The sequence below is a fragment of the Nerophis ophidion genome, linkage group LG15 (genome assembly GCF_033978795.1).
Source record: "Nerophis ophidion isolate RoL-2023_Sa linkage group LG15, RoL_Noph_v1.0, whole genome shotgun sequence".
Taxonomy (NCBI): Eukaryota; Metazoa; Chordata; class Actinopteri; order Syngnathiformes; family Syngnathidae; genus Nerophis; species Nerophis ophidion.
Window position 1 is genome coordinate 674,181 of NC_084625.1, and position 25,000 is coordinate 699,180.

The following is a 25,000-nucleotide window of genomic DNA, read 5'->3' on the forward strand; positions in this document are numbered from 1 at the left end:
GAAAAGGTGACATAAAGGTGTGTGGTCAGATGAAAAGGTGACATAAAGGTGTGTGGTCTGGTGAAAAGGTGACATAAAGGTGTGTGGTCTGGTGAAAAGGTGACATAAAGGTGTGTGGTCAGATGAAAAGGTGACATGCAGGTGTGTGGTCAGGTGAAAAGGTGACATAAAGGTGTGTGGTCAGATGAAAAGGTGACATAAAGGTGTGTGGTCAGGTGAAAAGGTGATATAAAGGTGTGTGGTCTGGTGAAAAGGTGACATAAAGGTGTGTGGTCGGATGAAAAGGTGACATAAAGGTGTGTGGTCAGATGAAAAGGTGACATAAAGGTGTGTGGTCAGATGAAAAGGTGACATAAAGGTGTGTGGTCTGGTGAAAAGGTGACATAAAGGTGTGTGGTCTGGTGAAAAGGTGACATAAAGGTGTGTGGTCAGATGAAAAGGTGACATAAAGGTGTGTGGTCAGGTGAAAAGGTGACATGCAGGTGTGTGGTCAGGTAAAAAGGTGATACAAAGGTGTGTGGTCAGATGAAAAGGTGACACAAAAGTGTGTGGTCAGGTAAAAAGGTGATATAAAGGTATATGGTCAGATGACATAAAGGTGTGTGGTCAGGTGAAAATGTGATATAAAGGTATGGTCAGATGACATAAAGGTGTGTGGTCAGGTGAAAAGGTAACATAAAGGTGTGTGGTCAGATGAAAAGGTGACACAAAGGTGTGGTCAGGTAAAAAGGTGATATAAAGGTATGTGGTCAGATGACATGCAGGTGTGTGGTCAGTCAGATGACATGCAGGTGTGTGGTCAGAGGGAAAGGTGACATGCAGGTGTGTGGTCGGTCAGTCAGATGACATGCAGGTGTGTGGTCAGATGAAAAGGTGACACGCAGGTGTGTGGTCAGATGAAAAGGTGACACGCAGGTGTGTGGTCCGATGAAAAGGTGACATACAGGTGTGTGGTCAGATGAAAAGGTGACACGCAGGTGTGTGGTCAGATGAAAAGGTGGCATGCAGGTGTGTGGTCAGATGAAAAGGGGACATGCAGGTGTGTGGTCAGATGAAAAGGTGACATGCAGGTGTGTGGTCAGATGAAAAGGTGACACGCAGGTGTGTGGTCAGATGAAAAGGTGACATGCAGGTGTGTGGTCAGATGAAAAGGTGACATGCAGGTGTGTGGTCGAATGAAAAGGTGACACGCAGGTGTGTGGTCAGATGAAAAGGTGACACGCAGGTGTGTGGTCAGATGAAAAGGTGACATAAAGGTGTGTGGTCAGATGAAAAGGTGACATGCAGGTGTGTGGTCTGGTGAAAAGGTGACATGCAGGTGTGTGGTCAGATGAAAAGGTGACACGCAGGTGTGTGGTCAGAGGGAAAGGTGACACGCAGGTGTGTGGTCAGAGGGAAAGGTGACATGCAGGGGTGTGGTCGGTCAGTCAGATGACATGCAGGTGTGTGGTCCGATGAAAAGGTGACATGCAGGTGTGTGATCAGATGAAAAGGTGACACGCAGGTGTGTGGTCAGATGAAAAGGTGACATGCAGGTGTGTGGTCAGATGAAAAGGTGACATGCAGGTGTGTGGTCAGAGGGAAAGGTGACATGCAGGTGTGTGGTCGGTCAGTCAGATGACATGCAGGTGTGTGGTCCGGTGAAAAGGTGACATGCAGGTGTGTGGTCAGAGGGAAAGGTGACATGCAGGTGTGTGGTCAGATGAAAAGGTGACACGCAGGTGTGTGGTCAGATGAAAAGGTGACACGCAGGTGTGTGGTCAGATGAAAAGGTGACATGCAGGTGTGTGGTCAGATGAAAAGGTGACACGCAGGTGTGTGGTCAGATGAAAAGGTGACATGCAGGTGTGTGGTCAGATGAAAAGGTGACATGCAGGTGTGTGGTCAGAGGGAAAGGTGACATGCAGGTGTGTGGTCGGTCAGTCAGATGACATGCAGGTGTGTGGTCCGGTGAAAAGGTGACATGCAGGTGTGTGGTCAGAGGGAAAGGTGACATGCAGGTGTGTGGTCAGATGAAAAGGTGACACGCAGGTGTGTGGTCAGATGAAAAGGTGACATGCAGGTGTGTGGTCAGATGAAAAGGTGACACGCAGGTGTGTGGTCAGATGAAAAGGTGACACGCAGGTGTGTGATCAGATGAAAAGGTGACACGCAGGTGTGTGGTCAGATGAAAAGGTGACATGCAGGTGTGTGATCAGATGAAAAGGTGACACGCAGGTGTGTGGTCAGATGAAAAGGTGACACGCAGGTGTGTGGTCAGATGAAAAGGTGACACGCAGGTGTGTGGTCAGATGAAAAGGTGACACGCAGGTGTGTGGTCAGATGAAAAGGTGACACGCAGGTGTGTGGTCAGATGAAAAGGTGACACGCAGGTGTGTGGTCAGATGAAAAGGTGACACGCAGGTGTGTGGCAGGAGCAGAGGCGCGGTGTGGACGGCACGCTGCAGAGGGAGGTGAAGAAGGTGCGCAAGGCCAGGAACCGCAGACAGGAGTGGAACATGATGGCTCTGGACAAGGAGCTGAGGCCGGACCACCGCCACACCATCCACAGAGACCGGGGGGCCTCCTCTGAGGGCTCGCTGTCTCCAGAGAACAGGTAGGACAGCAAGTCACCTGCAGCGTGGTTAAGGTCTGATGCCCTGTCCTCCATCAGGGTTGGAGACCACTACGCCAACGCCTTGAACCACGCCGGCCACGCCCACACCTACTCGGGCCCCCCGCCTAGCGTCCTGGCAGCACACATGGGCCACGCCCCTGGCGCTGGAAGGGGAAGGGGCGTGGCTTACCAGGGGGCCACGCTGGGCCGCACCCACCACCAGGCGGCGCTGCCTCCTCCACCCGTGGAGGCCATGAATGGGGGCTCGGCGTCCCTCCCGCCCATGGACTACAGGTCTGCTGGTGTCCTGCTGCCATCTAGTGGATGCTGCCAGGAACTGACTTGTCTTTGTGTTCCAGCATGGAGGGCTATGCCAACACAGGACCACCGCCCCCGCCCCCCGCCCCACTCATCCCCTCTGCCCAGACCGCCTTCGCCTCACCACCTGGAGGTCCTGTGTCTCCTGGGCCCATGGTTGGCAGCGGGGCCTATGCCCCCCTTGCACCACACCAGGCTGTGCCACCGCCTCCTGGTCCCCCGCCACCCCCCGTGCCAGCCGGTGCCCACAAGATGGAGGGCAGCGTGCTCAATGACGCCCGCAGTGACCTGCTGGCGGCCATTCGTATGGGTAAGTCTGTCTTGTCTTCATGGTGAGGACTGTGGTCTAGACTCTAGACCAGGGGTAGAGAACCTATGGCTGCAGAGCCAGATGTGACTCTTTTGATGACTGCACCTTTGTCTCAGACAAATGATGACTGCACCTTTGTCTCAGACAAATGATGACTGCACCTTTGTCTCAGACAAATGATGACTGCACCTTTGTCTCAGACAAATGATGACTGCACCTTTGTCTCAGACAAATGATGACTGCACCTTTGTCTCAGACAAATGATGACTGCACCTTTGTCTCAGACAAATGATGACTGCACCTTTGTCTCAGACAAATGATGACTGCACCTTTGTCTCAGACAAATGATGACTGCACCTTTGTCTCAGACAAATGATGACTGCACCTTTGTCTCAGACAAATGATGACTGCACCTTTGTCTCAGACAAATGATGACTGCACCTTTGTCTCAGACAAATGATGACTGCACCTTTGTCTCATTCAAATGATGACTGCACCTTTGTCTCAGACAAATGATGACTGCACCTTTGTCTCATTCAAATGATGACTGCACCTTTGTCTCAGACAAATGATGACTGCACCTTTGTCTCAGACAAATGATGACTGCACCTTTGTCTCAGACAAATGATGACTGCACCTTTGTCTCAGACAAATGTTGACTGCACCTTTGTCTCAGACAAATGATGACTGCACCTTTGTCTCAGACAAATGATGACTGCACCTTTGTCTCAGACAAATCTTAGCTGGCGTTGCTTACCACCATAAGTCAGTCTTTTTCAACCTTTTCTGAGCCAAGCCACATGTTTTTAATTGAAAACATTCAGAGGCAAACCACCAGCAGAAAACATAAAAAAATGAAAATCAGGAGCTGATACTGACAATAAAAAGTCGTTCTCGCAATTGTCGGATATGAATTCAAACCATAACCATACATGCCTTACTATAGCTCTTGTCTCAAGGTAGGTGTAGTGTCACATCACACCATAACTTATTTGGACTTTTCTGGGCTTTTCCTGTGACTTGTGCTCCTATTTTGTTGGCTCCACCTTTTTTCTTGCTACTTCCCTGTAACAGTTTCATGTCTTCCTTGAATGTTGTTCCCCACACCTTGCTTTGTTTTCGCAATCAAGGCTACCGGAATTTTAGTTGTGCGGACGCACTCGTTCTTTGTGTGGACTTTGTTGATTGTCATGCCGTGTACGGATGTACTTTGTGGACGCCGTCTGCTCCACACGCTGCAAGTCTATGCTGTCGTCCAGCATTCTGTTTTTATTTACTTTGCAGCCAGTTCAGTTTTAGTTTTGTTTTGCTTCAATGCCTTTTCTTAGCGGCACTCTCCTTTTGTTTATTTTTGGTTTAAGTGTTGGATACTTTGTTACCTAAACGCTGCCTCCCGCATATTGTGATCACGTCATACCAAGTTCCCCACATCTACAAAGCAATTAGCTCCCTGCTGCCACCTACTGATATGGAAGAGTATTACACGGTTACTCTGCTGTGCTCTGGACAGCACAGACACTCAACAACAGCACCTTTTTGAATTATAGTTACAGGTTTGCAAAAAATATTTTCATCCCAATTAGGTGAAATTACATCATCTCCCACAGCACACTAGTGTGCCACGGCACAGTGGTTGAAAAACACAGCGATAAATAATGAATAATTCCGCTGGCAATCACAGTGATAAAAATGACGTTCAAATATAAAACATTCTTGTGCATTTTAATCCATCCATCCGTTTTCTACCGGATGGATGGATGTAACATTGTTGCAGGATGTAACATAGTTGGTCCGACTGATGGTTGGTCCGACCCCCCCCCCCCCCCCTCCCCTTCTGGGCAAACGACACCCTCTCCTTCTTCACAGGACTTTGGGTATTCATTCCACTGGTGTACTGTATGTAAATGAGCATGGAGGGTGGGACTTCTGAGAATGTAGAATAGTCATGTCAAGTTCTAAAGGAGTTAGAACAAGCTGGAACCAACGGATGTGTCGTTCTGGTTTGGTCTCGCTTTGCAAAGCTTGTTATTGTTTGTTACTTTAATAAATCATTTTAAAATTGTCACTAAAGGATCGTCTTCAAAGAAATTTCCACGACATAGTTACGAGGGTGATGATGTACTTGATGATTGTGATTATGTACTTCACAATTGTGATAATTTACTTGATTGTGACGATAAGGATGATGTCCTTGATTGTGACGATGGTGATGATATACTTAATGATTGTGACGATGGTGATGATTTAATTGATGACTGTGTTGATGTACTGATGAGTTAATTATGAAGTACTCGATGATGTACTTATGATGAAGTACTTATGATTTACTTGATGATTGTGATGATTTACTTAATGATTGTGATGATGTACTTGACAATGGTGATGTACTTATTAAGTACTTGACGATGGTGATGTACTAATCATGTACTTCATGATGTACTCATGAGTTTCTTATAATGTACTTGATGATGTACTTGTGATTTACTTGATGATGTACCTGTGATGTACTCGATGCAGGCATCCAGCTGAAGAAGGTGCAGGAGCAGCAGGAGCAGCAGGCCAAGAGGGAACCTGTGGGCAACGACGTGGCCACCATCTTGTCTCGCCGCATTGCTGTGGAATACTCTGATTCTGAGGAAGAGTCGGAGCTGGAGGACAACGATTGGTCCGACTGACCATTGGCCCGACTGACAGAGGACAACAATTGGTCTGACTGACTTGTTGGTCCGACTGACGGTTGGTCCAACTCCTGGAGGACAAGAATTGGTCCGACTGGCTGTCGACAATGATTGGTCCGAGTGACGGTCGGTCCGACTGACTGTTGGTCCGACTGACGGAGTACAACGATTGGTCCGACTGACTGTCCGTCCGACTGACTGTTGGTCCGACTGACTGACTGTTGGTCCGACTGAAGGAGGACGATTGGTCCAACTGACAGTTGGTCTGACTAATGCAGGACAACGATTGGTCTGACTGACTGTTGGTCTTACTGACGGAGGAAGATTGGTCCAACTGACGGTTGATCCGACTGACGGAGGACAACGATTGGTCCGACTGACGGTCGGTCCGACTGACTGTCGGTTTCACTGACGGTTGGTCCAACTCCTTGGGGACAATAATTGGTCCGACTGACTGTTGGTCTAACTGACGGTTGGTCCGACTGATGGAGGACAATGATTGGTCCGATTGACAGTTGGTCCGACTGACGCAGGACAACGATTGGTCCGACTGACTGTCGGTCTGACTGACTCTTGGTCTGATTGACGGAGGACAATTGGTCCGACTGACGAAGGACAACAATTGGTCCAACTGACGGTCGATCTGACTGACTGATGATCCGACTGACAGCGAACAACGATTGGTCCGACTGACCGTGGACGATTGGTCCAACTGACGGAGGATAACGATTGGTGCGACTGACGGAGGACAACAATTAGTCCAACTGACAGTCGGTCTGACTGACTGTTGATCCGACTGACAGCGAACAACGATTGGTCCGACTGACCGTGGACGATTGGTCCAACTGACGGAGGATAACGATTGGTGCGACTGACGGAGGACAACAATTAGTCCAACTGACAGTCGGTCTGACTGACTGTTGATCCGACTGACAGCGAACAACGATTGGTCCGACTGACCGTGGACGATTGGTCCAACTGACGGAGGATAACGATTGGTGCGACTGACGGAGGACAACAATTGGTCCAACTGACGGTCGGTCTGACTGACTGTTGATCCGACTGACAGCGAACAACGTTTGGTGCGACTGACAGTCGACAACGATTTGTCTGACTGACTTGCTCTGACTGACGGCAAAAAACGATTGGTCTGACTGACCGTTGGCGATTGGTCTGACTGACAGTCGACAGCGATCTGTCCGACTGACTGTTGGTCCGACTGACAGAGGACAACGATTAGTCCGACTGACGAAGGACGATTGGTCCGACTGACGGTTGGTTTGACTGACAGGACAACGATCGGTCCGACTGACGGAGGCAAGAAGTGATACTTGCTGTTTGTTTATAGAATATAGTGTAATTGTGAGCACTTCCTGCAAGATTCACCTTATGTAATAACACACCTTTAATACCACACCTGTATTATCACACCTGTCATGTTGCCAGTGTTGGAACTTCCCTTTTAGCCATGTGTGTAGGCTGACCTTTGACCCAGAGAGGAATTAAACAGATGGAGGATGAAGAGTCTCCTCACTCACACTACACCTCCCTGTCTGAGGGCGGGGTTTCCATGGCAACAGCAGGAAAGAAGGAAAGAGTCCAGTTGTGTACTTTTGCTTTTACTAGAAAGTCAAGAAGAAGAACCGAGCAACACACACACACACACACAATGTGTGTTAGACTTGTGCACCTTCATCATAGTTGTCATCATCCCCCAGACAAAGTGCATGTCCCTTTAAGAAGTACACGACATGCTCTTACAACCTGGGTGTGCCAAAGACGTGCAAACGTAAGACTCCAGTAAAAATCCACCATTTTTCTGGTCTCCGTGTGCGGAGGACCTGCTGATCTATTTTTAGTTGCAAGCCGCGCCGAGGGCGGAAGCTTTGAAGGTGACGCAGCCCCCGCAGAGCACCGGAGGGGCGTGGCACCAGACCGGGGGAGGGCGGGGGAAGCATGCACCGCGTCCGGCGAGGAAGACGAGAGGCAAAACCTCGGTGACGAGAAAAATGGCGGCCGTCCGCTCTGTCGCCCAGCAACACTCCCGCGCGGACCCACCCCCTCCGGGCAGGAAAAGGTCGGGTCGAGGCGGTCAGACGTCGCTCGGAGTCCGTGCCCGGCGGGCCACGCCGGCGGGGACGCAGCCGCAACACACCAACCACAGCGCCTTCTGGATCTCCTGGTTGCGGAAGGCGTAGATGAGCGGGTTGATGACGGAGTTGTAGGTGGCGGGCACTAGCGTGGCGTAGGTGTAAAGCGGCGGGTAGGTGTAGTCGGCGATGAGCGAGTAGACGGTGAAGGGCATCCAGCAGGCGGCGAAGGTCCCCAGGATGATGGCCAGCGTGGACACGCCCTTGCGCGTGGTGACGTAGTGCGGCGTGGCGGCCAGGAAGTGGTGCTGCAGGGCGATCTGGTGGGCGTGGCGCATGACGATCTTGCAGATCTGCACGTAGAGCTGCAGCATGAGGCCGAAGAGCAGCAGGAAGGAGACGGACAGCACGGCCACGTTGTTCTTGGTCAGCGGGCGCACCACGCTGCACGCCGCCTCCTGCGCCAGGCAGTTGACGCCGGTGACGGGCAGCAGGCCCAGACCCAGCGACAGAGTCCACAGCAGCAGCAACATGGTGTAGGTGAACGCCGCCGTGCGCTCCGAGTTGTATGTGAGAGCGTAGTAGAGCGACAGGTAGCGGTCGATGGTGATGGCCAGCAGGCTGAAGACGGAGGCGGAGAAGGACGCCACCACCAGACCTACGGTCAGCAGCTGGGCGGAGTCGGAGCGCAGCAGGTAGGCGCAGGTGAAGTGAAGCACCAGACCCAAGCCGGCCAGCAAGTCGGCCAAGGCCAGGCTGCCGATCAGCAGGAACATGGGGGCTCGCAGCGCCGGGTTCTGCCAGATGACCAGGACCACCAGCGCGTTCTCGCAGGCGATCAGGGTGCCGGACGTGCACAGGACCACGTCCCACGGGTTGACGGGCGGAGGCGGCTGGCGGGGCAACAGCGACTCCTCCGGGGGGAAGGTGCCCGCCGCCGTGCTGGCGTTGTCCGTCGGACCCCCGCCTCCGCTGGCCCAGGCTGTGGGGTCGAAGATCAGCCAGCTGGGGGCGCTCGCCGGCTCTTGGCTCATCGTGACCCCCGTCTGCATGAAGAGTGCACAAACAAGTCCTTTTGCCCCTTTTCATTCCTTTATTCTTGTTAAATGGGTTATTCTTGTTAAATGGGTTATTCTTGTCTAATGGGTTATTCTTGTCTAATGGGTTATTCTTGTCTAATGGGTTATTCTTGTTAAATGGGTTATTCTTTTAAATTGGGGTTATTCTTGTTAAATGGGTTATTCTTTTAAATTGGATTATTCTTGTTAAATTGGTTATTCTTCTCAAATGGGTTCTTGATGAATGGGTTATTCTTGTTAAATGGGTTGTACTTTTCAAATAGGTTGTACTTGTTAATTGGGTTATTCTTGTCAAATGGGTTATTCTTGTTAAATGAGTTATTCTTGTCAAATGGGTTATTGTTAAATTGGTTATTCTTGTTAAATTGTTTTTTCTTGTCAAATGGGTTATTCTTGTTAAATGGGTTATTCATTTTGAATGGGTTATTCTTGTTCAATTGTTTTTTCTTGTCAAATGGGTTATTCTTGTAAAATGGGTCATTTTTGTTGAATGGGTTATTCTTTTTAAAATCGGTTATTTTTTGTTAAATGGGTTATTCTTTTAAATTGGGTTATTCTTGTTAAATTGGTTGTACTTGTTAATTGGGTTATTATTGTCAAATGGGTTATTCTTGTTAATTGGGTTATTCATTTTGAATGGGTTATTCTTGTTAAATGGGTTGTACTTGTCAAATAGGTTGTACTTGTTAATTGGGTTATTATTGTCAAATGGGTTATTCTTGTCAAATGGGTTGTTGTTACATTGGTTATTCTTGTTAAATTGTTTTTTCTTGTCAATTGGGTCATTTTTGTTGAATGGGTTATTCTTTTTAAATCGGTTATTTTTGTTAAATGGTTTATCATGGCCACCACTGCTGCTCACTGCTCCCCTCACCTCCCAGGGGGTGATCAAGGGTGATGGGTCAAATGCAGAGAATAATTTCCCCACACCTAGTGTGTGTGTGTGTGTGTGTGTGTGTGTGTGTGTGTGTGTGTGTGTGTGTGTGTGCGTGTGTGTGCGTGTGTGCGTATCTTTGCTACCTTAACCTTTTTCTTGTACAGTGCTTTTTTACCTTCAAAGTCCTCACATGGCTTTGACACTATTTCCACATTCACACACATAATATTCAGTATTTTGTGAAATAGTTTTTAGTATGTGAAATAATATTTAGTATTATGTGGATAATATTCCTATATAAAGAATAATAATAAGTTATTAGTTCTCTAAGAAGGCCTGCAGATTGTGATTGACATGGTATGTCTCAACAACACCCAGGATAGGTCCACGGTTCAGACTGCTGCCTCTCACTCAGTACTACTGGCTTCAATCCATAACTTGGATGATATAGTTTTTTGTTTCACCTCCATCCTGGTTCACTGATTACATTTGTATATCAGCAAAAATCAAGTCTTGATAGGTCAATGGTCGACACAGTGGGCTCCCAATACAGGAGTACTGGGTTCAAGTCCCATTTGGTTTGATATGTAACTTAGGTTCAACATTTTGTTTCCCCTCAAACTAAGTTTACTACGACAGGTGTTACCATGACAGTAAATGAGACAGACTCTCGTATCAACAACACCCAGGATAGGTCAATTGTTCAGACTGCTGCCTCGCACTCAGTACTATTGAGTTCAAATACATATGCTAACATTAGCTTGCTAGTGTTGTAAGTGTTTACCCCAGAGTCATATAAGTAGACTTGTGGATGGACTAGATGGGTGGGAACATGAATAATTAATCATTGTGGGCGTTGACCAATTAGCTCTCCTGGGTCTGACAACTACAATTGGTCAATTGACTATTTGGTTGGTTAATTAAATGATTGTAATTGGTTAACCCCAAAAAATTATATATGGAATTGGTTAATAAACAATCTTGAATGTACTTTTAAATTTAAAACAAGATGCTAATCATTAGCTTTGTTTTATTAATCAATTACAATTAGTTTTATTAACAAAATACCGACCTCTATGTTTATTAACCAATTCTAAATTAATTCATTTTTGTATTATGTTCATTAACCAATTGTAGTTGTCAGAGCTGACTGGTCAACGCCCACAATGATTAATTATTCATGTTCCCGCCCAGCCAGTCCAGGTCCTAGGATGGTCCACTGAGCAACTTTACACAGGAGGATCTAACCCCCAAGGTTAACCTTGGACTACAGACTAGTATTAGCATACTTAACTTTTGACCTATAAGTTAGTTGGGCACTTAGCTTCAGTCTGTGGGGGGAATGTGAGACGTCTCACAGAGTGTGTGACGTCTCACAGAGTGTGTGACGTCTCACAGAGTGTGTGACGTCTCACAGAAGGCGTGACGTCTCACAGACTTTCAGAGACCTGACTGGGACTTCAGGAGCTAGCTCTATGCATTTAAAGTCCTACTGAAATGAGATGTTCTTATTTAAAGGGGGACAGCAGCTCCATTCTGTGTGTCATACTTCATCATTTCCCCATATTGACATATTTTTGATGAAAGGATTTAGTAGAGAACATCCACCATAAAGTTGGCAACTTTTGCTCACTAAGAAAAAAGTCTTGCCTGTACCGGAAGTCGCAGACGATGACGTCACATGTTGATGATGTCACATATTGATGACGTCACATGTTGATGACGTCACATGTTGATGACGTCACATGTTGATGATGTCACACGTCGATGACGTCACATGTTGATGACGTCACACGTTGACGTCACATGTTGATGACGTCACACGTTGACGTCACATGTTGATGACGTCACATGTGTGAGGGCTCCTCACGTCCTCACATTGTTTTTAATGGGAGCCTCCAACAAAAAGTGCTGTTCGGACCGAGAAAACGACAATTAACCCCATTAATTTGAGCGAGGACAAAAGATTTGTGTTTGAGGATATTGATAGCGATGGACTAGAAAAAAAAAATTCAAGTTAAAAAAAAAAGGCGATTGCATTGGGACGGATTCAGATGTTTTTAGACACATTTACTAGGATAATTCTGGGAAATCCTTTATCTTTCTATTGTGTTGCTAGTGTTTTAGTGAGTTAAATATTACCTGATAGTTGGAGGTGTGTGTCCACGGGTGTGTTGACGCCAGTGTCTGATGGAAGTCGACGGCAGTTGTATGGACGGCCCAAGCTCAGCTGATATCCGGTAAGTGGCGACTTTTTACCATAATTTTCTCACCGAAAACTGCTGGTTGACAAGTGGTCGGGATCCATGTTCGCTTGACCGCTCTGATCCATAGTAAAGTTTCACCTCTGGGAATTTTAACAAAGAATCACCGTGTGTTTGTGTGGGTAAAGGCTAAAGCTTCCAAACTCCATCTTTCTACTTTGACTTCTCCAATATTAATTGAACAACTTGCAAAAAATTCAGCATCACAGATGTCCAAAATACTGTGTAATTATGTGATTAAAGCAGACGACTTTTAGCTGTGTGTGTGTGCAGCGCTCATATTCATAACAGCCCGTGACGTCACGTGTACACGTCATCATTACACGATGTTTTCAACAGGACACTTCGCGGGAAATTTAAAATTGCAATTTAGTAAACAAAAAAGGCCGTATTGGCCTGTGTTGCAATGTTAATATTTCATCATTGATTGTTGTATTTACTATGTGTATTTATGATGTGTATATGTATTTATGGCGGGCTTGCTTGGGAGTTTCAAGATGGGCGTGGCTACCACGGTCATGTGACTACTTAGGTCGCTTTTAAAAAATGGCGTCATAGTTTGTTTGGTAAAAGACGGCGTGCTTCATCACCGACATACTACACTGGTAAGAACATTTTATGTCCGCTTTTCTTGGTCAGATCAACTGAACTATTGTTTAAAATCCATGTTTGCTCGCTTCCTTTCTTGTTTGTTGTGCGGCTGGCTGTTTGACAAACACGCACTCTTTTAACTTTTCAACGACATCGGCAAAATGATGAAGTTAAAGGTTACAAGCACAGTAATGTGCGGATTGAAATATGTTGTATTAGAGTTTTGTCAATTTCAGTGATCCTACGTTTATTCTGGGCTTGAGTTCGAAAATACCGGCACTTTACTTCCTGGTTTGGCTGATGGGATTTGTAGTTCTCTAATGTAGTTCTGCTTCAATGTAATGTGTGGCTCAAACAGCACCTTTGTTTATGTTCTTTTTTTGTATGCTTGTCCATGAATCATGGCCACATTATAAATGATTCTGATCGCATTTAAAACATTATATGACATAAATTAATGGTGATAATAAAATGTAATGCTAAAAGTAATAAGTTAGGATAAAATCACAGTGTTTGATCAAATGTCACATCATGGTTGACAACAATATGGTTCAGTTGATTCATTCATGTCTATTATTTACATTATGATGATTCAAAAATAGATACATTGTTTTGTTGTGTTCATGTTTACTTTTAGGTTATTACCTGCTGCTGCTATTGCCAATAGGTAAATAACAGGACATTGATATATAAACATTGATATATAAACATTGATATACAAACTATCAGACTGCGGGGTGTCTAGTAGTGTCTTCAGTAGGCCTTTAACCACTCAGCTCTCCTTGGTCTTCGTCACACTTGATTTGGGGCCCCAATGACAGATTTCATCCTGAACAAGTCCATCCATCCATCCATTTACTACCGCTTGTGTCAAGTTATATTACTTGGAGGTTAAACACTTGCAAAACTAGCCCAAAAAATAGCATTCTAGCAAGCTAATGTTAGCATGCTACTCCGGAGCCCTGCTAAACATGCAAACTCCACACGTCATCAAACCCAGGACTTTCTCGATGTGAGGCACAAAATTACTATTAGAATACATTGTAATATGTGAACTATGATAGAGGTGAAACAAGAAACTAGATCTCAGCCAGTAGTACAGCGTGAGATAGGCAGCAGTCTGAACCATTGACCTATCCTGGGTGTTGTTGATACGAGAGTCTGTCTCATTCACTAATGTCATGGTGACACCTGTCATATTGAACTAAGTTTGAGGTGAAACAAAATATTGAACCTAAGTTACATATCAAGCCAACTGGGACTCGAACCCAGTACCCCTGTGTTAGGAGTCCACAGTGTCGACCACCGACCTATCAAGACTTGATTTTTGCTGATATACAAATGTAGTCAGTGAACTATGATGGAGGTGAAACAAAAAACTAGATCTTCCAAGTTATGGATTTGAACCCAGTAGTAGTGAGAGGACCTATTCCGGGTGTTGTTGTGACATAAGGGGGAGGAGCTTGTCAATCACAGCCTGCAGTCCTTCTTAGAGAAATAATAACTTATTATTCTTTATTACAAAAATAATATCCACATAATATTGAATATTATTTCACATAAAACTGAATATCATTTAACATATTATGAAATATTATTTCACATAATACCAAATATTATTCCACATAATACTGAATATTATTCCACGTAATACTAAATATCATTCCACATAATACTGAATATTATTTCACATAATAGCAAATATTATTTCACATAATACTAAATATTATTCCACCTAATACTGAATATTATTCCACGTAATACTAAATATCATTCCACATAATACTGAATATTATTTCACATAATACCAAATATTATTCCACATAATACTGAATATTATTCCACGTAATACTAAATATCATTCCACATAATACTGAATATTATTTCACATAATAGCAAATATTATTTCACATAATAGCAAATATTATTCCCCATAATACTGAACGTTTCACATAATAGCAAATATCATTTCACATAATACTGAATATTATTACACATAATACCTATATATATATATATATATATATATATATATATATATATATATATATATATATATATATATATATATATATATGTAGTATGTTACTGCTTACTATACTACACATACTACATAACGTGAATGTACACATTACTATATGTTACTGCTTACTATACTACACATACTACACAGCATGAATGTACACATTACTATATGTTACTGCTTACAGTACTAGAAATATGAATGTAAATATTGAGTATTATGTGAAAGAGACAATCATCCACGTCAGCAAAAAGGTGGTAGAGAGAAAGGATGGAGGATGGAAGATGGAGGCTTGATGGATGAAAGGATGGAGGATGAGAGGATGCAGGATGGGTGAAAGGATGGATGCAGGATGGGTGGATGATGGATGTTATGTTGGTGACACACGTGACAGATGCTAGCTTACCTTGCGTGTGCGCAGACTTGACTTACATGCAGGCAGCATCCATGTTGGCGGGGGGGGGAGGAGGAGGAGGAGGGGGGAGGTGCTTTTCTCTCGCTTGGATGCGATGATGATGATGATGAAGGTGTGCAGACTGGCGAAGAAGAGGGGTGGAGTCATGGCCTGTTGGAGGCAGGCATATATGAGGGGGGGGGGGCTGTTCCTTTATCATCTTGATACACAACTACACTAAATTGTAACATTCACAATAATATATATGTAGTATCTAGTAACATTCATAATAACATGTCATATATACATGATGTAAGTATATATGTAGTATCTAGTAACATTCATAATAACATGTAATATATACATGATGTAAGTATATATGTAGTATCTAGTAACATTCATAATAACATGTAATATATACATGATGTAAGTATATATGTCATGTAGTAACATTCATAATAACATGTAATATATACATGATGTAAGTATATATGTAGTATCTAGTAACATTCATAATAACATGTAATATATACATGATGTAAGTATATATGTAGTATCTAGTAACATTCATAATAACATGTAATATATACATGATGTAAGTATATATGTAGTATCTAGTAACATTCATAATAACATGTAATATATACATGATGTAAGTATATATGTAGTATCTAGTAACATTCATAATAACATGTAATATATACATGATGTAAGTATATATGTAGTATCTAGTAACATTCATAACAACATGTCATATATACATGATGTAAGTATATATGTCATGTAGTAACATTCATAATAACATGTAATATATACATGATGTAAGTATATATGTCATGTAGTAACATTCATAATAACATGTCATATATACATGATGTAAGTATATATGTAGTATCTAGTAACATTCATAACAACATGTCATATATACATGATGTAAGTATATATGTCATGTAGTAACATTCATAATAACATGTAATATATACATGATGTAAGTATATATGTCATGTAGTAACATTCATAATAACATGTAATATATACATGATGTAAGTATATATGTAGTATCTAGTAACATTCATAATAACATGTAATATATACATGATGTAAGTATATATGTAGTATCTAGTAACATTCATAATAACATGTCATATATACATGATGTAAGTATATATGTCATGTAGTAACATTCATAATAACATGTAATATATACATGATGTAAGTATATATGTAGTATCTAGTAACATTCATAATAACATGTCATATATACATGATGTAAGTATATATGTCATGTAGTAACATTCATAATAACATGTAATATATACATGATGTAAGTATATATGTAGTATCTAGTAACATTCATAATAACATGTCATATATACATGATGTAAGTATATATGTAGTATCTAGTAACATTCATAATAACATGTCATATATACATGATGTAAGTATATATGTCATGTAGTAACATTCATAATAACATGTAATATATACATGATGTAAGTATATATGTAGTATCTAGTAACATTCATAATAACATGTAATATATACATGATGTAAGTATATATGTCATGTAGTAACATTCATAATAACATGTAATATATACATGATGTAAGTATATATGTAGTATCTAGTAACATTCATAATAACATGTCATATATACATGATGTAAGTATATATGTCATGTAGTAACATTCATAATAACATGTAATATATACATGATGTAAGTATATATGTAGTATCTAGTAACATTCATAATAACATGTCATATATACATGATGTAAGTATATATGTAGTATCTAGTAACATTCATAATAACATGTCATATATACATGATGTAAGTATATATGTCATGTAGTAACATTCATAATAACATGTCATATATACATGATGTAAGTATATATGTAGTATCTAGTAACATTCATAATAACATGTCATATATACATGATGTAGGTATATATGTCATGTAGTAACATTCATAATATTTACGTATTTTGCTCATTTGAAGCAGACATTAATTTCAACATGAGAGATTATTACTCACTGTGAGAGCCAACAAACAAAATAAACCATCACTTACTGTACAATGTCTGCTGTCATTAGGATGTTGTTCCTGTTGAGATGAAGACTCATAGTTGTCACCTGAAGATGAAGATGAAGATGCTGCAGGTGACTTCTAACCACAATGAGGCTTAGGTGAGTAATAAAGGTTGGATTTGATGAAGCATCACAACATTTCTCTAAACAACCTTCAGTAGGACTTCTCACAGCAAGTGGAGTCACCTGTAGGAAGTAGACTAGTCCTGACTCAATCACCTGTAGAAAGTAGACTAGTCCTGACTCAATCACCTGTAGAAAGTAGACTAGTCCTGACTCAATCACCTGTAGAAAGTAGACTAGTCCTGACTCAATCACCTGTAGAAAGTAGACTAGTCCTGACTCAATCACCTGTAGAAAGTAGACTAGTCCTGACTCAATCACCTGTAGGAAGTAGACTAGTCCTGACTCAATCACCTGTAGAAAGTAGACTAGTCCTGACTCAATCACCTGTAGAAAGTAGACTAGTCCTGACTCAATCACCTGTAGAAAGTAGACTAGTCCTGACTCAATCACCTGTAGAAAGTAGACTAGTCCTGACTCAATCACCTGTAGGAAGTAGACTAGTCCTGACTCCATCACCTGTAGAAAGTAGACTAGTCCTGACTCAATCACCTGTAGAAAGTAGACTAGTCCTGACTCAATCACCTGTAGAAAGTAGACTAGTCCTGACTCAATCACCTGTAGAAAGTAGACTAGTCCTGACTCAATCACCTGTAGGAAGTAGACTAGTCCTGACTCAATCACCTGTAGAAAGTAGACTAGTCCTGACTCAATCACCTGTAGAAAGTAGACTAGTCCTGACTCAATCACCTGTAGAAAGTAGACTAGTCCTGACTCAATCACCTGTAGAAAGTAGACTAGTCCTGACTCAATCACCTGTAGGAAGTAGACTAGTCCTGACTCAATCACCTGTAGAAAGTAGACTAGTCCTGACTCAATCACCTGTAGAAAGTAGACTAGTCCTGACTCAATCACCTGTAGAAAGTAGACTAGTCCTGACTCAATCACCTGTAGAAAGTAGACTAGTCCTGACTCAATCACCTGTAGGAAGTAGACTAGTCCTGACTCCATCACCTGTAGAAAGTAGACTAGTCCTGACTCAATCACCTGTAGGAAGTAGACTAGTCCTGACTCAATCACCTGTAGGAAGTAGACTAGTCCTGACTCAATCACCTGTAGGAAGTAGACTAGTCCTGACTCCATCACCTGTAGAAAGTAGACTAGTCCTGACTCAATCACCTGTAGAAAGTAGACTAGTCCTGACTCAATCACCTGTAGAAAGTAGACTAGTCCTGACTCAATCACCTGTAGAAAGTAGACTAGTCCTGACTCAATCACCTGTAGAAAGTAGACTAGTCCTGACTCAATCACCTGTAGGAAGTAGACTAGTCCTGACTCAATCACCTGTAGAAAGTAGACTAGTCCTGACTCAATCACCTGTAGAAAGTAGACTAGTCCTGACTCAATCACCTGTAGAAAGTAGACTAGTCCTGACTCAATCACCTGTAGAAAGTAGACTAGTCCTGACTCAATCACCTGTAGGAAGTAGACTAGTCCTGACTCAATCACCTGTAGAAAGTAGACTAGTCCTGACTCAATCACCTGTAGAAAGTAGACTAGTCCTGACTCAATCACCTGTAGAAAGTAGACTAGTCCTGACTCAATCACCTGTAGGAAGTAGACTAGTCCTGACTCCATCACCTGTAGAAAGTAGACTAGTCCTGACTCAATCACCTGTAGGAAGTAGACTAGTCCTGACTCCATCACCTGTAGAAAGTAGACTAGTCCTGACTCAATCACCTGTAGAAAGTAGACTAGTCCTGACTCAATCACCTGTAGGAAGTAGACTAGTCCTGACTCCATCACCTGTAGAAAGTAGACTAGTCCTGACTCAATCACCTGTAGGAAGTAGACTAGTCCTGACTCAATCACCTGTAGAAAGTAGACTAGTCCTGACTCAATCACCTGTAGAAAGTAGACTAGTCCTGACTCAATCACCTGTAGGAAGTAGACTAGTCCTGACTCAATCACCTGTAGAAAGTAGACTAGTCCTGACTCAATCACCTGTAGGAAGTAGACTAGTCCTGACTCAATCACCTGTAGAAAGTAGACTAGTCCTGACTCAATCACCTGTAGGAAGTAGACTAGTCCTGACTCAATCACCTGTAGGAAGTAGACTAGTCCTGACTCCATCACCTGTAGAAAGTAGACTAGTCCTGACTCAATCACCTGTAGAAAGTAGACTAGTCCTGACTCAATCACCTGTAGAAAGTAGACTAGTCCTGACTCAATCACCTGTAGAAAGTAGACTAGTCCTGACTCAATCATTCTTCTCCAACTACTTCATCATCTTTGATTGAGACCTGCATTATTCCAGTACAGTAGAGTACAGTAGAGTACAGTACAGTACAGTACAGTACAGTACAGTAGAGTACAGTAGAGTACAGTAGATATATTCTATAGAATTGAGCATTAAATATTAAGTTGTTCAACTTGTGCAAGGCAGGCTCCACCTTCATGGTAATAATCAGACTTTCTAGATCTTCCACTCATGTCTGCTAAATAAATGAAGACTAAATGTAGAGTTGGACATGAGTTACTAGGTTGTCCACATAACAACATTCTGCTGTCACGACCAACATTATTTTGATACAATAGGAACCAAAAAAAAATGTCTTTATTGTAACAAAAGTGTTAGTGTAGATGAAACATATGTTTATTATTGTCTTTTAGTCCTTCAATCAAATACTAGACAACTTGTCTTTTAGTAGGAAGTAAACAAACAAAGACTCCTAATTAGTCTGCACTAACATATTGTGTCATTTATACACCTATTATTTTATACACATTATGAGGGACAAACTGTAAGAATGCATTATCAATCTACTTGTTCATTTACTGTTAATATCTGCTTATTTTCTGTTTCAACATGTTCTATATACACTTCTGTTCAAATGTAATAATCACTTCTTCTTCTCTTCTTTGATACTTGACATTGGTTTTGGATGATACCACACATTTAGGTGTGGATCATGTCGATACCAAGTAGTTCCAGGATCATATTCAAAGTCCTCATGTGTCCAAGGACAGATTTACTGACTTTATAAACATTATATTGAATTTTGAAAAAAAGTTTTTGTGATGCTAAAAATATCAACATAATCATAGTAGTATCGACTAGATACACTATTGTCCTTGGTATCCTTCCAGTGGATGTCAGTGAGATATTGTATCCTGTGTAGTGAAGCATGTTTAGCTATTCTTTGTCCTCCAGTTAAAATACACCTGTAAGAAACGTACTTTATTCGTTGCCATGGAGACCAGGATTAGTGATTTAGAAGTAGCTAAAACACTGTGGATGGATGTTAGCCGCATGTGTTAAAGTGTTAGAACTTCACCTTTATCTGGACTTTTTACCCCAAAATGCGTCCATTCTCCCTTTTCTGTCTACACACTGTGTCTGCTTGTCAGTACTCTGTGTGTGTGCGCTGCCATACATGCTCCTAAAAGCCGCAATGTCATGTGTGTTAAAAAGTCAAATATGGAGAATCTGTACTTTTCAGAGTACAGTAGCTGAGTAGGGTGGTACTACACCAGGACAGGTAGACAGTACACCTGAGGTTCTATGACATCAGGTGTGCTCTGACACAAATAATCCTCGTCCAATGGACTCTGTCCCACCCAACTAACTCCTTTGGACAGAACAGCAAATACAGAACTTTACCTGACACCTGCCTGCTGGAGGCCTCATAAAACATCCATTTTCTACCGCTTGTCCCTCTCCTGTAGAGTCAAACATAAACATATTACCACCTCACACACCTTTTACTATTGGCGCCGCCCAACTTCAACTTCCTCATGTCAGAGAGAAAAGCATGTGATTGGTCCACCTGAGTCACTAACTCCACCCCCTGTCGGACAACTGTGATTGGACAGAATGTGGAGTGTCCCACCCACTGGCGCCGTGCCACCACTGAGGGGCGCTGTGGTGCAGCCGGGAGTCTTGACAGCAGGAAGAATGACAACTTTATTGGTTTTTCTTTAAAACAGAAAACAATTGAGGATGAGGATCGTCCTGCTCGCTGACAAAAGTGCATTTGATACAAATAGCACAATCTGGGGGGCGGGGCTTGCTGTCACATGGTCTAGTCCCTGGACTGGTAGAAGAGGATGTAGCCCGACTCAGAGTTCTTGGAGATCTCTGACGTCAGGCCGTAGAATTCCTCGATGGCCTGAGCCTCGATTTTCTGCCCAACAAAGTGAAAGTGATGGAGGTATGCAGCAAGGAGGGAGTGTGATGTGATGACAAAGTGAAAGTGAAAGTAACGGAGGTGTGCAGCAAGGAGGGAGTGTGATGTGATGACAAAGTGAAAGTGATGGAGGTATGCAGCAAGGAGGGAGTGTGATGTGATGACAAAGTGAAAGTGAAAGTGATGGAGGTGTGCAGCAAGGAGGGAGTGTGATGTGATGACAAAGTGAAAGTGATGGAGGTGTGCAGCAAGGAGGGAGTGTGATGTGATGACAAAGTGAAAGTGAAAGTAACGGAGGTGTGCAGCAAGGAGGGAGTGTGATGTGATGGAGGTGTGCAGCAAGGAGGGAGTGTGATGTGATGACAAAGTGAAAGTGAAAGTAATGGAGGTGTGCAGCAAGGAGGGAGTGTGATGTGATGACAAAGTGAAAGTGAAAGTAATGGAGGTGTGCAGCAAGGAGGGAGTGTGATGTGATGACAAAGTGAAAGTGAAAGTGATGGAGGTGTGCAGCAAGGAGGGAGTGTGATGTGATGACAAAGTGAAAGTGATGGAGGTGTGCAGCAAGGAGGGAGTGTGATGTGATGACAAAGTGAAAGTGAAAGTAATGGAGGTGTGCAGCAAGGAGGGAGTGTGATGTGATGACAAAGTGAAAGTGAAAGGGATGTGTGACTCACCTCCACGATGTCGTCGTCAAAGAGCAGCCAGAAGTGGTGACTCTTGATGATGGTGATGTAGTGACCTCGGTTTGGACCGCTGGGATGACATCATCACGTTAGTATCTTCTCTGGCCTTCCCCGCCCCCCAACTACACACACCTCCCACAATGCACCACCACGGCCACCAGGTCGTACAGACGCTCAGGGTTGGTGGCCTCACCTGACGTGTTGAAGAGGCGGAGCTCCAGTGGGAAGACCACACGATAGGACAGCTTGGTGTAGCGCTGCAGCTTTTCCATGTACTTGAAACGCTTCAGGTGCAGAGCCAGGATCATGGGCAGCTTCTTCACACGCATCCTGACACACACACACACACACACACACACACACACACACACACACACACACACACACACAGTGTCAACATCCTGGCGCACACACACACACACACACGCACACACAATGTCAACGACAACATCCTGACACACACACATACACACACAGTGTCAACAACAACACCCTGACACACACACATACACACACAGTGTCAACAACAACACCCTGACACACACACATACACACACAGTGTCAACAACAACACCCTGACACACACACGCCCAAACAGCACAACAACAACCTGACACACACATAAAAACACAAAACAACATCCTGATTCACACAAACATGTCAACAAACACCCTGAGACACACACCTGTGTCATCAACGGATATGTGGTGACAACACTCACACATGCGTGTCGACAACAAACATCCTAAGACACACACACACAGGTGTGTCGACAACAAACATCCTAAGACACACACACAGGTGTGTCGACAACACACATCCTGAGACACACACACAGGTGTGTCGACAACACACATCCTGAGACACACACACACACAGGTGTGTCAACAACACACATCCTGAGACACACACACACACAGGTGTGTCAACAACACACATCCTGAGACACACACACACAGGTGTGTCAGCAACACACATCCTGAGACACACACACAGGTGTGTCGACAACACACATCCTGAGACACACACACAGGTGTGTCGACAACACACATCCTGAGACACGCACAGGTGTGTCGACAACACACATCCTGAGACACACACACAGGTGTGTCGACAACACACATCCTGAGACACACGCACAGGTGTGTCGACAACACACATCCTGAGACACACACACAGGTGTGTCAACAACACACAGCCTGAGACACACACACAGGTGTGTCGACAACACACATCCTGAGACACACGCACAGGTGTGTCGACAACACACATCCTGAGACACACACACAGGTGTGTCAACAACACACATCCTGAGACACACACACAGGTGTGTCGACAACACACATCCTGAGACACACACACAAGTGTGTCGACAGCACACATCCTGAGACACACACACAGGTGTGTCGACAACACACATCCTGAGACACACACACAGGTGTGTCGACAACACACATCCTGAGACACACACACAAGTGTGTCGACAGCACACATCCTGAGACACACACACAGGTGTGTCGACAACACACATCCTGAGACACACACACAGGTGTGTCGACAACACACATCCTGAGACACACACACAGGTGTGTCGACAACACACATCCTGAGACACACACACAAGTGTGTCGACAGCACACATCCTGAGACACACACACAGGTGTGTCGACAACACACATCCTGAGACACACACACAGGTGTGTCGACAACACACATCCTGAGACACGCACAGGTGTGTCGACAACACACATCCTGAGACACACACACACACAGGTGTGTCGACAACACACATCCTGAGACACACACACACACACACAGGTGTCAACAACACACATCCTGAGACACACACACACACACACAGGTGTCAACAACACACATCCTGAGACACACACACAGGTGTGTCGACAACACACATCCTGAGACACACACACACACAGGTGTGTCAACAACACACATCCTGAGACACACACACAGGTGTGTTGACAACACACATCCTGAGACACACACACAGGTGTGTCAAAAACACACATCTTGAGACACACACACAGGTGTGTTGACAACACACATCCTGAGACACACACACAGGTGTATCGACCACACATCCTGAGACACACACACACACAGGTGTATCGACCACACATCCTGAGACACACACACAGGTGTATCGACAACACACATCCTGAGACACACACAGGTGTCGACAACACACATCCTGAGACACACACACAGGTGTGTCGACAACACACATTCTGAGACACACACACACACAGGTGTGTCAACAACACACATCCTGAGACACACACACAGGTGTCGGCAACACACATCCTGAGACACACACACAGGTGTCAACAACACACATCCTGAGACACACACACAGGTGTGTCGACAACACACATCCTGAGACACATACACACAGGTGTGTCAACAACACACATCCTGAGACACATACACACAGGTGTGTTGACAACACACATCCTGAGACACACACACAGGTGTGTCAACAACACACATCCTGAGACACACACACAGGTGTGTCAACAACACACATCCTGAGACACACACACAGGTGTGTTGACAACACACATCCTGAGACACACACAGGTGTGTTAACACACATCTATAGACACACACAGATGTCGACAACACACATCCTGAGACACACACAGGTGTGTCGACAACACACATCCTGAGACACACACACAGGTGTGTCGACAACACACATCCTGAGACACACACAGGTGTGTCAACACACA

General features: G+C 43.7%; 3 protein-coding genes across 11 annotated transcripts in view; 1 reads left to right on the top strand and 2 right to left on the bottom strand.

Moving 5' to 3' along the window:
* wasf3b (WASP family member 3b) overlaps window positions 1–7,424 on the top strand; it is a 37,809-nt gene extending 30,385 nt beyond the window's left edge. Inside the window, exons 6-9 of one of the 2 annotated variants that reach the window (XM_061921174.1) lie at window positions 2,415–2,596; window positions 2,654–2,890; window positions 2,956–3,224; window positions 5,742–7,424. In XM_061921174.1, coding sequence (XP_061777158.1) covers window positions 2,415–2,596; window positions 2,654–2,890; window positions 2,956–3,224; window positions 5,742–5,899 — 846 coding nt within the window. In that variant the 3' untranslated portion in view covers window positions 5,900–7,424. The remainder of the gene's footprint in view (window positions 1–2,414; window positions 2,597–2,653; window positions 2,891–2,955; window positions 3,225–5,741) is intronic. The other variant, XM_061921175.1, reaches the window with a different exon arrangement.
* An 89-nt stretch (window positions 7,425–7,513) lies between these two features.
* On the bottom strand, window positions 7,514–21,332 carry gpr12 (G protein-coupled receptor 12). The gene is made up of 5 exons (XM_061921176.1): window positions 21,205–21,332; window positions 21,039–21,097; window positions 17,295–17,356; window positions 15,233–15,391; window positions 7,514–9,038 (listed from the first exon to the last, which is right to left on the bottom strand). The coding sequence occupies exons 2-5, from the start codon at window positions 21,070–21,072 to the stop codon at window positions 7,995–7,997; spliced, it is 1,299 nt and encodes a 432-aa protein (XP_061777160.1). The 5' UTR covers window positions 21,073–21,097; window positions 21,205–21,332; the 3' UTR covers window positions 7,514–7,994.
* The window catches only part of LOC133569054 (ubiquitin carboxyl-terminal hydrolase 12A), a 26,177-nt gene continuing 22,499 nt past the window's right edge, over window positions 21,323–25,000 (bottom strand). For 7 of the 8 annotated variants that reach the window (XM_061921183.1, XM_061921182.1, XM_061921178.1 and 4 more), the window contains 3 exons: window positions 22,380–22,577; window positions 22,239–22,317; window positions 21,323–21,561 (listed from right to left, as the gene is read on the bottom strand). In XM_061921183.1, the coding sequence (XP_061777167.1) occupies window positions 21,460–21,561; window positions 22,239–22,317; window positions 22,380–22,577 (379 nt within the window). In that variant the 3' untranslated portion in view covers window positions 21,323–21,459. The remainder of the gene's footprint in view (window positions 21,562–22,238; window positions 22,318–22,379; window positions 22,578–25,000) is intronic. The other variant, XM_061921179.1, reaches the window with a different exon arrangement.

What these genes read in the sequence shown, in the direction of transcription:
- gpr12 (XM_061921176.1), bottom strand. Translation starts at nt 21,072, where the DNA reads ATGTTTTATGAGGCCTCCAGCAGGCAGGTGTCAG. An exon ending in ATGACAGCAGACATTGTACA is followed by an intron (nt 15,392 to 17,294) that starts GTAAGTGATGGT and finishes TGCCTCCAACAG; the next exon opens with GCCATGACTCCACCCCTCTT. An exon ending in CAAGTCTGCGCACACGCAAG is followed by an intron (nt 9,039 to 15,232) that starts GTAAGCTAGCAT and finishes CTCTTCATGCAG; the next exon opens with ACGGGGGTCACGATGAGCCA.